The sequence below is a fragment of the Budorcas taxicolor genome, chromosome 8, assembly GCF_023091745.1.
Source record: "Budorcas taxicolor isolate Tak-1 chromosome 8, Takin1.1, whole genome shotgun sequence".
Classification (NCBI taxonomy): Eukaryota; Metazoa; Chordata; class Mammalia; order Artiodactyla; family Bovidae; genus Budorcas; species Budorcas taxicolor.
In genome coordinates, this window is record NC_068917.1 from 53715543 (window position 1) to 53731485 (window position 15943).

The 15943-nt window shown below is 41.1% G+C and overlaps 1 protein-coding gene across 1 annotated transcript in view; it reads left to right on the top strand.

The window, feature by feature from the left end:
• Positions 1 to 15943, top strand: part of RORB (RAR related orphan receptor B) — a 51259-nt gene that overhangs the window by 3499 nt on the left and 31817 nt on the right. The window contains exons 2-3 of the mRNA XM_052644523.1: positions 2526 to 2667; positions 9999 to 10400. Of these exons, the coding sequence (XP_052500483.1) occupies positions 2526 to 2667; positions 9999 to 10400 (544 nt within the window). The remainder of the gene's footprint in view (positions 1 to 2525; positions 2668 to 9998; positions 10401 to 15943) is intronic.

Sequence of the window (15943 nt, forward strand, 5' to 3'; positions counted from 1 at the left end):
TAAAAACCACACAATTTTTTTGTAAAATGTAAATTCCAAGTCATCTTTAATCAGGACCAATGGACTGAGGTTATGCTTTCTGACAGCTTTCACGGTAGATGAAGTACATCATTTCAATCCCTGGGGGCTTGGATATGATCTCTTGTTTAAGGGCTCCGTGAATTGTTTCAAACTGGACAGTTGGATATCTTATTTTGCCACCACTGGTCCATTAAATAAATAATACACTTGGAACTATGGGGGCAAAATTAGTCCTTGTTGTTGAATGGCTTGGGGCTTATAAACACAAAACCTTAGAGAGGAGATACTTGGCCATGCTTCGTTTTCTGAGTTTTTCACAAGATTGGCCAAGCTCTCTGTTGCAGTGCTTTGCCAAGCCATATGGAAGCCCAAGACAAAAGGAAAATCGGTCATTTTAATTTTGCTTTTATTTAAATTTTTGAGGGGTGTGCATTAATGTTGATTCTTAACATTTAAAATCAGTGTTACAATATTTATTCTGAATGCCACATCTTTTGGCAACCCTTAAATATGGGATCAAGATGGTTGCCTCACCAACCTCACCGTAGTCCCAGCCCTGCTCTATCCTCCCATTGATACTTGAGGAGACATGGACGCTGTTTGACAGAAGTCAGGTGTCCACTTCCAGACCTCTCAGCAAGATGGGCATCGTGGGCATTGGTCAGCCCTCCTGAACATTTTCTAGGCTTCCTGCTGCCAAGAGCCAATACTATAGGTTATCTTTTCCTAACATTTGTCTTGGTAAATCTGTCTGTAGCACTTTGCACCTTTGCTGGTTTGCAGTTCAAGAGCAAGGAGTGATGAGGAAAACATTAAATAGGTAAACGAAAGGGTGAAGGAAACTTTCATATCTCTGGAGAAAATGTTTATTTAGGATTTTTGCTAAGATAACTAATATGGGTTGTAGCCAAAGAATTAGACTAAATAAATAAATAAATAAACTCAGCTGTGGATTTATTTATAAGGGTGCTGTATGGTCCAAGGCAGTTCATTTTGCACCAGAAAGCCCTAAACTTACTTGCTTGAGTACCTCCTGCATCACTACAGTCTCAGACAGTAACGGGAATGGGTTAATTTTGATCCATGCTGCTACCTCTGTGGCGTGAGCATTTATTTTGCCCCTTTTGTTATTAGAGGCATACATAATGGCCTGCCTCGGGGAGACACGCCCCCCTCACCAACACCCCCCCACCCCTGGGCTAGGGTGCCGTTGTTAGACTCACAGGAAGATAGCCTGACCCTGCCCGCCTGTGAAGCACTGGGACAGTCTTGAGTACTTTGTGTGGGAAATGGCCCCCAATGTGGCTTGGCTCAGAAACTCACATTAGGGGGACCAGAATCACAGATAGCTATGGTATGTTTGTTTATTGATATGACCGGAGATATTCCATTTTACACCACCCAAGAAATGACTGTAAGGAAGTGAAACTAACACATCCGCCTGTCTGAGACTTGCCATTCTAAGAGATAGTTGCAAGAATTAAATTGTCTTCTTACTTTGTTTCCTCACCTCCCCGCATCTCTGATCCATAAAAGAATCTGGCATCCAGGCCCAACAAGATGGTTATTTTGAGATGCTACTCTGCCATCTTCTCTGTTAGCTGGCTTTCCAAATAAAGTTGTATTGCTTGCCTCAACACCTCGTCTCCTGGGTTTATTGGCCTATCTTGCTGCAAGCAGAGAGAGCTTGGACTCAGTAACAAGATCAAGCAGAGGGCATTCATTCAGTTTTTACTTATTGTTTATTTTTTTAATTGGCAGTTTATAAACCATATTTCCTTTATTCAAAAGATGTGGTTGACTCTAATGTACATCATTGGTTAGAAATACAACCTTCCAGATACATTCGGGCCAAATATAAACATTTTGAAATGGATGAAAAAGCATCTGAAAAACTAGGAAGATAGTGGCACCTGTTGAACCCACAGTCCTCAGTACCCCGAGTTCCTCACTCACACAGCCTTGACATAAGCCTGTGTTATTGTCCCAGGTGGTGCTAGTGGTAAAGACCCTGCCTGCCAGTGCAGGAGCCTAAGAGACATGTGTTCAATTCCTGAGGCGGGAAGACCCCCCGAAGGAGGGCGTGGCAACCCACTCCAGTATTCTTGCCTTGAAGAATCCCATGAACAGAGGAGCCTGGTGGGCTATGTTCCATAGAATCACAGAGTCAGACACAACTGAGCACGCACGCGTTACCCCAACAAGTGTTGTTGTATGTGACACTCTCCTCTGCCACTCTTTCCCACTGCTCTCTGGAAGCAGGAACTCTGTTCTGTTTCACTTCACACAGAACAGCAAAGATGTCTTTAGTAAATATGAATGAATGAATGATACCTTCATATCTTGGCAGAGTCCAAGTTTTCTCCAATAGAAATGTCTGTAAGCTATCCAAGGAGAGGTAGCCAAAGAGCTGTAAAAATTGAAGTCAGTTACTTTCACTGTAGTATATGTTAATGGTCCCTTCTCATAAATCTACCTGCCTCCCATTCTCTCTCTCCCTCTAGGGATTCTTTAGGAGGAGCCAGCAGAACAATGCCTCTTACTCCTGCCCGAGGCAGAGAAACTGTTTAATTGACAGAACCAACAGAAACCGTTGCCAACACTGCCGACTGCAGAAGTGTCTTGCCCTAGGAATGTCAAGAGATGGTAAGGCGTTGCCTTCCTATTTCAAATGGATGCTTCGCTGGAATCTGTTTAAAGGGTTGGAAGAATGGTAGACAAAGAGAATTGGGGATCCAAAGTAAAGAAAGCTACATGCTGGCAGTATATTAAGAGGAAAAGTAAGAGCATATAAATATATAGTTTTGCCCATGAAATAGGAAGAAAGGAAAGACTTTCCTGTATCTCACCGAGCAACCTGTGCTAACTAGATTAGGTGAAAGCCACATAGAGTGAAAGGTGACCGCTTGTCCAGGTTTTTCGGTGAATGAGGGATTTCCTGGGATGTGAGAGTTTCTGAGCTAAAACTGGAAAGTTTCAGGCAAACCTGGACCACTTGGGTAAATTGAACTAGTGCACAAGCTGCTTATTATATGGAGATGCTAAGGAACAAAACTTGCTTCTATAGGAAGCCCAAAAGCTCCATTAATGAATGTGGCCTATTCAGATGAAGAAGGCAGAGGCTGCAGCAGAACTCCATGTCTTAGAAGGGTTGTGTAGATCGTGTCCTTCTCAGAATAGACTCAGGTGTGCACTTTACCATCACACCCAACCCAAATTGGTGGCTTGGCACTTTCTTAGATTAATGAAGAGGACAAATAAGCTCCCACAAAGGATTTCATCTAGCTTTGCTTCCATTGTTAAGTATTCAGCTAAACAAATTCTTTCCACACTGATACTGGCATAGCACTCCTATATTGGATTATGAACAGCCCTGAGTCCTGGGGTCATTTCTGTCTAGTTCCCACTGAATTCTCAGGATCTGGTTAAAAGCAGGCACCTAAGCGTTTGCTGAATGAATCATGAAAATGTTTTTTATGTAGAGCCTGAGACACAGACAAAGTCCCTGATACTTATTCTCTTTATGTGAATCATTGTGATTTCTGTGTCTCTGGTCTCACTCCCTCTAACGAAGTTCAAGATAGTTGGACCAAAAAAGGAAAAAGAAACATTTCTAGATTTTAAAGAAATTTAGCTAATTGCCTTCACTGTCTCTTGGTATAAAGGGATTCTATAAGCTATTAAATAAATTCAGGGCTTTTAGTCATTTGGATAAATTTAGCTCTGCTTAGAAGATATCTAAACATATACACTGTTTACTTCTTAGCTTGCATTCTCTAGATAGCTGCATCTTGAATTTTTCTTATCATTTCTCTAATTTCTAGCTCGCCTAAATTTGCCTTGCACAAAAGTACACCAATAAGATACATTTGACTCAAAAAATTAAAATAATCTGATCTTGAGCCCTTCAGTTTATAGGTAGATTCTAGGGCTATGGAGATTAAGTTTCCAAAACTTTTCTATTAGCCAATCTTTTTGTCTGTTTTTCTAAATTTGCTAATCACATACATTTACTCTTTAGGGTAAATTTGTAGCCCTGTGTACTTATACATTACTAAAGTGAAGAAATTAAGAGGTAAGGGTTAAATGATTTTCAGAATTTATTTAGTGAAATTCTGTGGGAATTTGAGTTGATGATTTTGTACTTCATTTTTATAATTTGAAGGTGGCATAACAATTGACAGTGTCTGAAAAGCTCCATTAACAATTATACAGAGACTAACCCACTGAGAAATGGTGCTTCTTCCCATAATATAAGGAAGTATGTATTTGGAATGAGAGATCATGTTGGTGTGGGCTGGTGAGCAGAATCATGGGCAAGGGACGGGTGTTTGGTTCAAGGCAGATTTAGTGACATCAGCCTACAAAATCTAAGAGATTATCTCAATCTCACAACATAAAAGAAATATATTGGTAGGGGAAGGATTGTTTATGGATAGAGCCACAATTCCTTCTCAAGGGGGAAGAAATTTACTGCAGCATAAATTTCTATGCAAGTAAAAGCAATACAGTACCTAAGGATGCTGAGGATTAAGAATAATGATCCTTCTTGATTTTAAGCCTAGAAACAATCCTGAGGCTTCCAGGAACATCATCCAAATTGCCTCCTAAACATGTCTTATGTCAAACTGATGATGAGAAGAAATACTAAGGGGTGATAGAAGTGGTTGGGAATGAGGAGAAGGAAGTACAACAGAAGGAAAAAATGATTCTCTCTAAGGGAAAACAAATTCTTTTTTATCATTTGTATAGAGGAAGTTTGTTATAAGCCTTGAATATAAAGGGTACTTTATAAACTAAGTAAGTCACACTAATACTTGGGAATGGACTTCCCAGGTGGTACAGTGGTAAAGAATCAGCCTGCCAGTGCAGGAGACACAGGAGACATGGGTTTGATCCCTGGGTCAGGAAGATCCTCTGGAGTAGGAGATGGAAAAAATTTCAGTATTTCTTGCCTGGAAAAACCTATGGACAGAGAAGCCTGGAAGGCTACAGTTCCAGGGGATCGCAAAGAGTCAGACATGACTTAGCACACACACGTCTGTCAAGTTCAATACCTGGGAAGCTAAATAGGGTTTATCTCCTATTGATTGATTATGCCTAGTATGTGGTATCAAAGGATTACAAAGTCCTGAGGTTATGGTTGATTAGCCATGTCTATAAGGACTCAAGAATGAGAGGTCGCATGTCTTCTGCCACTAATTTATTACAGCTACCTTCTGCAGATGAAGCAAGCATTTTCAAAGTGCTTTAGCAGTAGTACCAGCAGCCACAGTAAGTTATCTCACATCAAACTTCTTTCTACATAACACTCCATTCAGCTTCCCTCAGACATAAAGTGGCATCTTCATTTTTATGTTTTTTCATTTGCTCTCTATAAGTTAGGCCTGTCTGTAAGAATATTTACTTCACTATAGCCAGTCACTGAAACAGCATGACTACTAGTAGACAGCTTGATATAACTGTTGACTCCACTGGACTTTCATTCTCTCCTGAATTTCAGCTTTGATAGTGGTGGATTAGCCACAGCAGGTATATGAGTAGAAGACACACTCAGCAGTAACAAATTTGCTCAAATTTAGCATTGGCAAAGAATCAAGTCAAATCCACTTGGCAAACATGGAAGTGTTTGTGTGCACTAAAGGGTGAAGGTATTGCACGCACATGTGTGTGTGGAGTGAGGGCATGTGTATACCCACCGAACCTTCTCCATCATTGTATTTCTCTCTTTTTTTAAGTGGACCCTTCACAAATGTTAGCTATAGGAATCTTCAGTGTAAACTATTTCCAGTTGTATTAGTACTACTTAAAAAAAATAATAAACAGAAAAAGGTTTGGTATCAGTAGGAAGAAACTGCACCCCAAAGGGAAAACATGGTAATTACCTTGCAATAATTAACTATGTGTCCTCCAAATGGCATGTCTCTATGAAAACATGAAAGCTGCCTAAAGGGGCAGGTGTCACAGGTTTGGCTTCTTCTTATCCAGCATGGCATTGTCCAATAAGGTATCTGCATGTCACTATTTAAATTTAGATTTGTTAAAATTAAATAAAATTTAGACTTGTGGACACAGCAGGGGAAGGAGCAGTGGGACGAATTGAGAGAGTAGCATGGAAACATATATATTACCGTATGTAAAACAGACAGCTACTGGGAAGTTGTCATATAACACAGGGTGCTCAGCTCAGTGCTCTGTGACAACCTAGGGGGTGGAAGGGGGTGAGGGGTGGGAGGGAGGTTCAAGAAGGAGGGAACATATACATAATCATGGCTGATTCACATTGTTATATGGCAGAAACCAACACGACATTCACTGTAAAGCAATTATCCTCCAATTAAAAGTTTTTCAAATGAATTTTTTAAAAATTAAATAAAATTCACAATTCAGTTCTTTAGTCATACTAGCTATATTTCAAGTGCTCAAAAGCCACATGTGGCTTGTGACTACCACACTCAAAAGCACAGGGAACGTTCCATCATCACAGGACGCTCTATTGGAGTACAACCTGAGGAGGATGAGAAAGAATATTTCAAAATTATAACTAGCTTTAGGTAGATGGAATCAGATTATTTCTACAAATCTTAAAGCACTATAAAAAAGGCATATCCTTGACATTTAAATGTTAAATTAAGACCGGTTTCCTTGATAAGTAGTGAGATATAAACATTACAGCCAAAGATAAAATAATTTTTAAAATAACTATGAAAAGTCATAGATGATAAGTTCAACAACTGAATTCTTCTTGAAACAAACAAAAAAAAGCTTGTGTCTAGTTGTGTGGTAGAAAGCAGCAACCTTTGAAGAAGCAGCGTCTTTGTTTTATCGTTGTTCAGTTGCTAAGTGGTGTCTGACTCTTTGCGACTCCATGGGCTGCAGCACACCAGTCTTCCCTGTCCTTCACCATCTCCCAGAGTTTGCAACTTTGTTTTAAAATTACTCCAAAAACTTACATTCCATTTTGAATCCTATCATTTCAAGTAGACCTGAAAAAGTTTCCAACACATTTACACAAAGTTGTTCTTTGCAAGTGTGGGATCAAAATCAGGTTTAAGAGCACATCACAAGCAAATACTATCATTGTTGAATATTTATGAAGCACTTGCAATGTATACAGAACTGTGCTAGTTTCTTTGAGAGCTAGCAGTTTAACAAGAGGCTGCCTCCATACTCAAGTGAATCTCATTAATAGAATAATTCAAATTTGAGAGGGGCAAACATTTAAAACACGTGTTGTACTGATTAACGGGTAGTGGAAAGAAGAATGCTGCTGCTTGAAAATATAATAGTAATATAGCCTTTGCTAAAAATAAGTCTATGAATACAATAAATGTATTTACAAATAGTGAGAAGGAATTTTTTATTTATCAGGAAAGTTCAGTAAGTTTATTTTGCCAAGTGCTGTAATTTTTTTTCCCAAATATGTCACCACTTACTATAGAAAGGGACATAAAACTGAAAAACTGGCTCATCTGTGTTTCTGAAATGAACAGAAAATTTATTCTAAACTAATATTGAAGCCATTGTCAGCAAAATCCTTGATTTAGGATTAAGCCTGATTATTTCAAAATGTAGTGGAACTTTAAGTTTTTTCTTTGAAAATATTTAAGTTGTTCAGTGACTTGATAAGTCAGTTTTTTGGAAGAGGCATTACTATTCACCATTGAGTGAATTTTCAGATATTTACCAGGGCAAGGAACTTGGCAGCGTACTTACTTGACACTACTAGCTTTGATTGTGAGCAGAATTCTGAACCTAAAATTGCTAAATGTAGGGTGTTGTCTGGGTTCATTCCCACATCTTTTATCAGCTGCAGGTTAGTTCTCCAACCCTCCTAATTGTAGTTGGCTTTGACTGAGATGGCTCTGCTGTGTTTCACATCTCTTATCCTCCAGCAGACTAGTTTAGGCACTCAAACAGGCACTGTTTAAGTCTCTGTTTGCATTGTGTGTGTGCGTGCGTGCGTGCGTGCTAAGTGGTTTCAGTCGCGTCCGACTCTTTGCGACCCCATGGACTGTAGCCTGCCAGGCTCCTCTGTCTGTGGGGATTCTCCAGGCATGAATACTGGAGTGGGTTGCCATGCCCTCCTCCACAGGATCTTTGTGACCCAGGGATCAAACCTGTGTCCCCTGTGACTCCTGCATTGTAGGCAGATTCTTCACCACTGAGCCACCAGGGAAGCCCTCTGTCTGTGCGTGTGTTGCTCAGTTGTATCCAACTCTTTGTGACCACATGGACTGTATAGCCTGCCAGGTTCCTTTGTCCATGGGGATTCTCCAGGCAAGAATACTGGAGTGGGTTGCCAGGTCCTCCTCCAGGGGACCTTCCCAACCCAGGAATCGAACCCAGGTTTCCCACATTGCAGACAGATTATTTACTACCTGAGCGACCAGGGAAGCTTACATACATCAATATCCCATGGGCCCAGAGCATGACCCTGAGTCAAAGGGGTGGAGCAGGATGCCTGCACAGAATGAAAGGGCATTGCAAATTTATATGAGAAAGAGAAGGCACACCGGCAAAAAGCATCAGGGTTATTAAGGCAGGCAATCCACTACAATAGCTGTTTCACCTAGTGTGCTTAGTTGCTCAGGCTCCTCTGTTCCTGGGGATTCTCCAGGCAAGAATACTGGAGTAGTTTGCCATACCCTCCTTAAGGAGATCTGCCCAACCAGGGATCAGATCCAGGGATCAGATCCAGGTCTCCCGCACTTCAGGCAGATTCTTTACCATCTGAGCCACTAGGGAAGCCCAAGAATACTGGAGCAGGCATCCCTTCTCCAGGGATCTTCCCAACCGAACTGGGGGTCTCCTGCATTGCAGGCAGATTCTTTACCAGCTGAGCTACCAGGGAAGCCCGTTTCACCTAAAGTGCATAGAAATCTAAAGCAAGGAGGTTTTGAAAGAGGTTTGAAAGATACTACAATTGCAGCAGTATTTACAATAGCCAGGACATGGAAGCAACCTAAATTTCCATCAACAAATGAACAGATACAGATGTGGTACATATATACAATGGAATATTACTCAGCCATGAAAAGGAACTAAATTGTGCCATTTGTAGAGACAGGGATGGACTAGGGACTGTCATACAGAGTGAAGTTAGTTGGAAAGAAAAAAGCAAATGGTACATATATACAATGGAATATTACTCAGCCATGAAAAGGAACTAAATTGTGCCATTTGTAGAGACAGGGATGGACTAGGGACTGTCATACAGAGTGAAGTCAGTCAGAAAGAAAAAAGCAAATGGTACATATATAGAATGGAATATTACTCAGCCATGAAAAGGAACTAAATTGCACCATTTGTAGAGGCAGGGATGGACTAGGGACTGTCATACAGAGTGAAGTCAGTCAAAAAGAAGAAAAGCAAATATTGTGTAATAACGCTCCTATGTAGAAAAATGATACAGATGTACTTACTGGCAAAGCAGAAATAGAGACTCAGATGTAGAGAAGTGAAGGCAAATGATGTTACTTAAAATTGTGTTTCTCACCCTGTTCTACATCTTGGTCTTACCCAACCTGCTATTTAGAAAATAGTGAAATAATAGGGTCTTAGCTGAGAATCCAGAAATCCTAACACTTAGGAGGGAAGTTAATGATGAGTGTTGGCTGACATTTGAATAGATACTATGTGGTAGTTTGAGATTTTTGTGAATTTTATTTCCCCACAAGTAAGAAAGAACAAGGAAATGTGCCTTGTAACTTCACGGCAATGAGAAATACATCTATGAGTCTTTAAATTTCTTCCTAGCTTAGACTTAGTTCTCACTATGCACATAAACCATTACAGAAATCCCTGAATATAGCCTTTCAGCAAACGTGGAGTGCAAACCAGTGGACTCAGGGGCTATGGGACTTGGACTTTGTGCATTTTGTGTTGAGGAGACAGTCATCGTGAGCTCTTGAACTCCCAGTAGTTAATGAGAGAGATAATCACAAGTGCCGTTTTCTACTTTTGTCTCCCGCCAGCTGTGAAGTTTGGGAGGATGTCCAAGAAGCAAAGAGACAGCCTGTATGCTGAGGTGCAGAAGCACCAGCAGCGGCTGCAGGAGCAGCGGCAGCAGCAGAGTGGGGAGGCGGAAGCCCTCGCCAGGGTGTATGGCAGCAGCATCAGCAACGGCCTCAACAACCTGAACAACGAGGCCAGCGGCACGTACGCCAATGGACACGTCATTGACCTGCCCAAGTCTGAGGGTTATTACAACGTGGATTCCGGCCAGCCGTCCCCCGATCAGTCAGGACTTGACATGACTGGAATCAAGCAGATAAAGCAAGAACCTATCTATGACCTCACATCCGTACCCAACCTGTTTACCTATAGCTCTTTCAACAACGGGCAGTTAGCACCAGGGATAACAATGAGCGAAATTGGTAAGTGGAAATCTTCCAGAACATTTTTGGAAATTCTACTTTGAAGTGGCCTTGGTCCTGTTTCGTAAGATCATTTTCTTAGGTCTAAGGTGAATTACTTGCTTTCATGACTTCTAATGTGAAAACTAATTGATTTTAAAATATAGTCTAACAACTGTCATTGTTCCCAAGGCCCATAAAAGTTTATTTCAAGCAAAGGAAGAAAGAAGGAATTATAAATAGATGCTATCTGTAAAGAACAGATGCTATCTGTTGGATTTGGGTTCATCACTGAAGGAAAAATGTTATTGGTATAAACAAAATTTCAGCAAGTATTCAAAGTAATGCTATTAAAAGTGAAATAGCTAAGGGATATAGAAGCAGTATGTAGAAGAAAGTAAATGAACAGGGCTCCAACTCTCTAAGATAACTGGGGACAAATGTCAGTTTCCTTCTGTGTAGAGGCAGAAGGATAGACCCGAAGACCTCTAAGCCTCTTGTAAATCTCAATTCAAGAATTTTACATTGGAATAAAGTCTGAATTACTGGCAATAAAGAGTACAGTCCACCTAGGATCTGGAATGTAAACAGGACGTGAAAAACTTGGTGGAATCCAAATAAAGTCTAGAGTTTAGTGGAAAAAAAAAAAAGACTGTAGTTACAGAAGAGCAACAAATAAGCTCCACTGAGCAGGAAGAGTCCCAGGCACAGCTGCCTGAGCAACACTACCCTCTTGCTGTGGCAGTGTCCTTGCTAAGGAGTGGTGCTCAAGAGTGCATCTGTCTAGGTGCTCTATCTTCTCTCCTCACAACTCTTTTACCCTATTAAGCTTAAGAGTCTGTTAAATGTCTAGTCAGTTGATTTTATTCAGTAATTGCCATAAAAATATGGATGTAGGTTTAACACATTACCCTCCTGGGTGACAGAGCTGCCTGTTAACAGTGTCCCGGAGGAGCTCACAGGCAGTGGCTGTAGCAGGCTCCTTTGCAGTATTCAGTGCACAGGGGAAAGCAGTGTGGAGCTCAGAAGTCTGAGGCCTCCTCAGATCTCTCCCTAAGAGGTAGCAGAAAAGAGTGGTTAAGAACCAGGCCACTTGCAGACTTCCCTGGTGATCTAGTTATTAAGACTCTGCTCTTCCACTGCAAGGGAACTTCCACTGCAGGTTCAATCCCTGGTTGGGGAACTAAGGTCTCACCTGGCATTGCCAAAAAATAGGTACTAGGCCACTTGAATTCAAATCCTGGATCTGTGGCCTATTATCTGAGCTGGAAAGCAAGTTTCTCAATTCCAGTTTGCTTATTCTATTTGTTTCTCAAAAAGTACTAGCTCATAGATCTCACCATTGTTGTAAGAATTCCACGAGTTCATACATGTAAAACAGAGCCACGTTTGGCACTCAGTAAGCACTCAGTAGCTCTGAGCTGTTTCCACTTATCCACCACGTGTTCAGTCACCTTCTCTGTCTAAACAGTGAGTAGGAGCGCAAAGCCTACGAGTGTTTTAAATAAAGTTGATGTGAACACATAACGAAGGACATGCCATATGTATCTTGGCTACTTCTCCCATCTGGCTGAGGAAGACGTGGTGTGACACAGTTACAAAACCTGGAACGTTATTTCTCTCTCTCAGCAATTAAGCCTGTGGCAGGGAGCAAAGAAGTGGTCGACAAAGCCCTTGTAGCAACATCCACAGCTGAAGGACGTAGAAAACTGCCCATCAGCGCTGATAACAAAAATATTCATTAGATTTCTCTCTTCAACAGGGACCATGTCACAGGCACTTCACACACTTAATTTTCACAAGCATCTTATAAGATAGGTAAAACTATTATTCCCATTTTACTGATGAGGAAACAGAGGCTCAGAGATGTCTCATGACCTGCCCATATCCTTTGATTACTAAAGGATAGCGCCAACTTCCATCCCAGGCTATCTGATTCTGGAGTTCTCGTGCTTATCCATTACCCTACTATTTGCTCTGGGCTTAATGTCCACAAACTGCACTGTCAGTCAATAGAGGACAATCGGTTTAAGTAAAGTCACTCAGTCTTTCCAAGAGGACATGTTAAAAGGGAAAGGAACTAGGCACCATTTTTTGCTTTTATCCTACTTAATATCTGAGTGCCTGAGTTTGCTACTGACTTGGAACACATGTTTAAAACATACGGAAGCAGAAACAATTGTTGGGCAGTCTTCTGTTCCGTACAGAAAAAGGAAAGACTTCTAAGAATTCAAAAATCTTCGTGATTTCATTTCTAAATCACAGTTTCTTTGCGATTTAGAATCAGTAGGAGGTATTATAGGAAGGGAACTGCAGCCAGAAACATGAAGTTCAGGTAACTCTACCCAGGTCATTTTCCTTCTGGCCTGAACTAGAGAATCTCAAAATCCATCCAGATTTTCTACACAGACATTGACCCCAAAACAAACTAACATTTATTTTTCCCATTTCCAGATACTATTAGTCTTTAGAGATCTCTAGATCTGCGGTAAATTTTGGAGGTTTCTTCCATCAGACTTTTAGGGATGCAATTACATTGTCCCCCGAGAGCTCTCAAATTTAGCTGGCTCCTGAGCCTAAGCATTGTCTTGGTTCCCATTTCGTTAAAACGGCAACGCCATCTAGTGGACACAAACTCCTCTGCGCGTCGGATGGAGATACCTACCGGAGCCACAACAGTGTGATGCGCAGTGTTTCCCTGCACCACCTAAAAGACTGCCATTCATTTCACTAAACCATAACCGTCTCTGTGGGCAGGAGGGCACCAGTGATGCACAGTAGTTAAGAACTTCGGTTCTACAGTCGGACTGCCTGAGTTCAAAACCTGGCTGCGGCTTTTCCTTCAGTCAGTTTACCTAAGCTGAGTCTCAGCTGCAAACGAGATGCAAGAATAGCCCCAACCTGGGCATGTGGATCAAATTAGTTAATATTTGAAAATCCTTAGAACAGTATCTGTCCTGCATAAGCCTTATCATCATCATTGTTATTATCAATGATAATTTATATCATAAATGTATTCATCTCCTTATTACCTAATAACATTCCTAGTCATTACAGGTTATGTAATTACCTTTTATTGAGCACCTACATGGTGCCAAGCAATATTTAATGCTTATAACAACCCTCTTATGCCTGTTATATAAGTATTTGTATATCCATTTTGCAGGTGAAAACATTGAGTCTCAAAAGTTACAAAACTTATTAAAAGCAGAGTAAGCCAGTGAACCCAGGTCAGAGTAACAGCAAAACCCTCTCTTAACTACGTTTCCTCCCATCAAACAAAGGGAGCCCCTCACTAGCTAAGAAAAAGGCAAAAGGAAGCTGCAAATTAATAATTAGGCATCAGGTTTACCTGGTTTTAGCAGGAATTTTATCTCAAGCTGGCATGGTGCATGTGTTTATCTTTACAAATAAGACTTTGCAGCGGTTGGTGGCAGGGAGAGGAAGCTTTCTAGAGGCAGACTGGCAAACAAGCCGAGAAAGAAAGTGAGAGGCTGTGCATTAGCTCCCTCACCACAGCCTTCAGATGAGGTGAAAGATTCTGCAGGACTAATACTCTTAATGAAAACTCATTTAAGCTCAAAGATGATTGACAGTGTATCTATGAGATACCAGACAGCAAGACAATTCACACAGCCAATCGATGTGCTTTTAAAAAAGGGGAGGGGAATCCATCAAATTAGCTTCAGTGCTAATGGTATAGACTGCCTTTTACATATATCGTCTGAGTTTGCTGTTCAGTAATTTTCTCTCCAGATGGACAGTGAAATGTGAATTCATTGATCCCTGCTATATAATCTTAACTGTAGATTTACTTTCCTATTCCTTTTGTGTTCTATTTATGAAACCTGGAATTTTAAACATCAGAAGATAGAAATAAACCTCTTTTTAGCAAATTCTTCTATTCAGAAGCTGTGTATAAATAGAGAAGTTTACCAAAAGGGATTGGCCTAAAGGTGCTCTAATCCCTGTGATGTACTACTTTGTTTATCAAAGCTAAATAGACACATGGAAGATATTTCTAGATATTGGGGAAAATTCTATAAAACTTGATCGTGTTTCAGTTGTTCTTTCCTAAGAACACCAAGCAAGTGCTACAGTCATAAGGCAGCATTTTCGATGGCATAGGCTTTTTGAGGTAAATATTTTATAACTGCTTAAATCTACTATGCATATAGAGAATAGAGTTTAACTCCAGCTATGTATTTTCTATGTCTTCTAGTGGCACCTGTATCCAACACACATAGGCATTCCACTTAGGAGCAAGTGCCTAATAAGTCTTTAAAAATGAATAAAAGTAGACTAAATCAGTGAGGAAAACCATTCAAGCAGGTCAGGGAAATGGAAATCCAGTGTCCTGAGTTCTTCCTTTTTGCCTTGGTGGAAGACATCTTGTGAACTTCCATTGTTATCTGACGCTCCTGTCACCCTCACCCGAACACAGGTCCTATGCAGGCAGTTTAGGAAATCCTGGCTCCACGTGCTAGCCATGTGAACTTGTTCAAAATTATTCAGCTCTCTGGAGCTCAGTCTCTTCATTTGAAAAATAAGGCCGATGGACTAAATGATTTTGAAGGATAATGATTCTCCCACTTCCTGGTGGACACTCTGGGCCTATGCACAAATATCCCCTTTGTTACAGCTGCTTCCCAAGGAGAAGGGTACAGTAGTGGAGGGAAAAGGACTTATAGGCAACTAAGCAATCCTGAGTGATGTCTGTGGTGGGGGTTTCCATAGGAAATTTCCATGGGTAAAATGGTCCTGTCAACTATACAGTTAATAACCACAGTCACATCAGAAGTGTGCACCAGCCTCTTCTCTTCACTCATGCTCTTGGAAAAAAAAAAAGAAAGTCAACATCGAGGACAACCAGGAGCTACTCAAAGAGAGGGTGGTGACCAATCCCAAACCATCCCAAGTTTATGTACAATCAAAGTAAAGAGTAAGCTTTTGTATGGGTACAGCTTCAGGGTCAATCCACCTGTCCTCCCTGGCCCACTTCAACCTGATCACCTCCCTGGCTCCCTCTTGAAAGAAAAAGGGGGACAAAAGATTAAGATATGTTCTTAGTTGAGCCGCAGGCCTACCCAGGTGACCTTGGTTACTTGAGAGGGATTTACTTGACATCTCTGAGTAGCAAACTATCCATGTACTACATCCCAAGAAGCCGCTTATTTCCAGAATCCCATCTTCTATCTCAAAAAGAAAAAAAAAAGAAATTTCATGAGTGTGGGGGCTGGGCTATGCAGCTCAATTTGTCACATTTCTGGGATCTCTACCATGGTCACAACTGTATTAAGTAGTCAATGGTCATGAATTATTTTAGACCATCCCAGAACAAAGGACACTGTAATTCTTTCCTGTGGGCATGCTCTGTCTCTTCAGTCGTGTCCGACTCTGCGACCTCATGGACTATAGCCCACATGGCTCCTCTGCCCACGGGATTATCCCAGCAAGAGCACTGGAATGGGTTGCCATTTCCTCCTTCTTTGGCAGGTGGATTGTTTTTACCACTGAACCACGTGGGAAGCCCGTAGTTCTTTCCTAGGTTTTTATTCAAATCC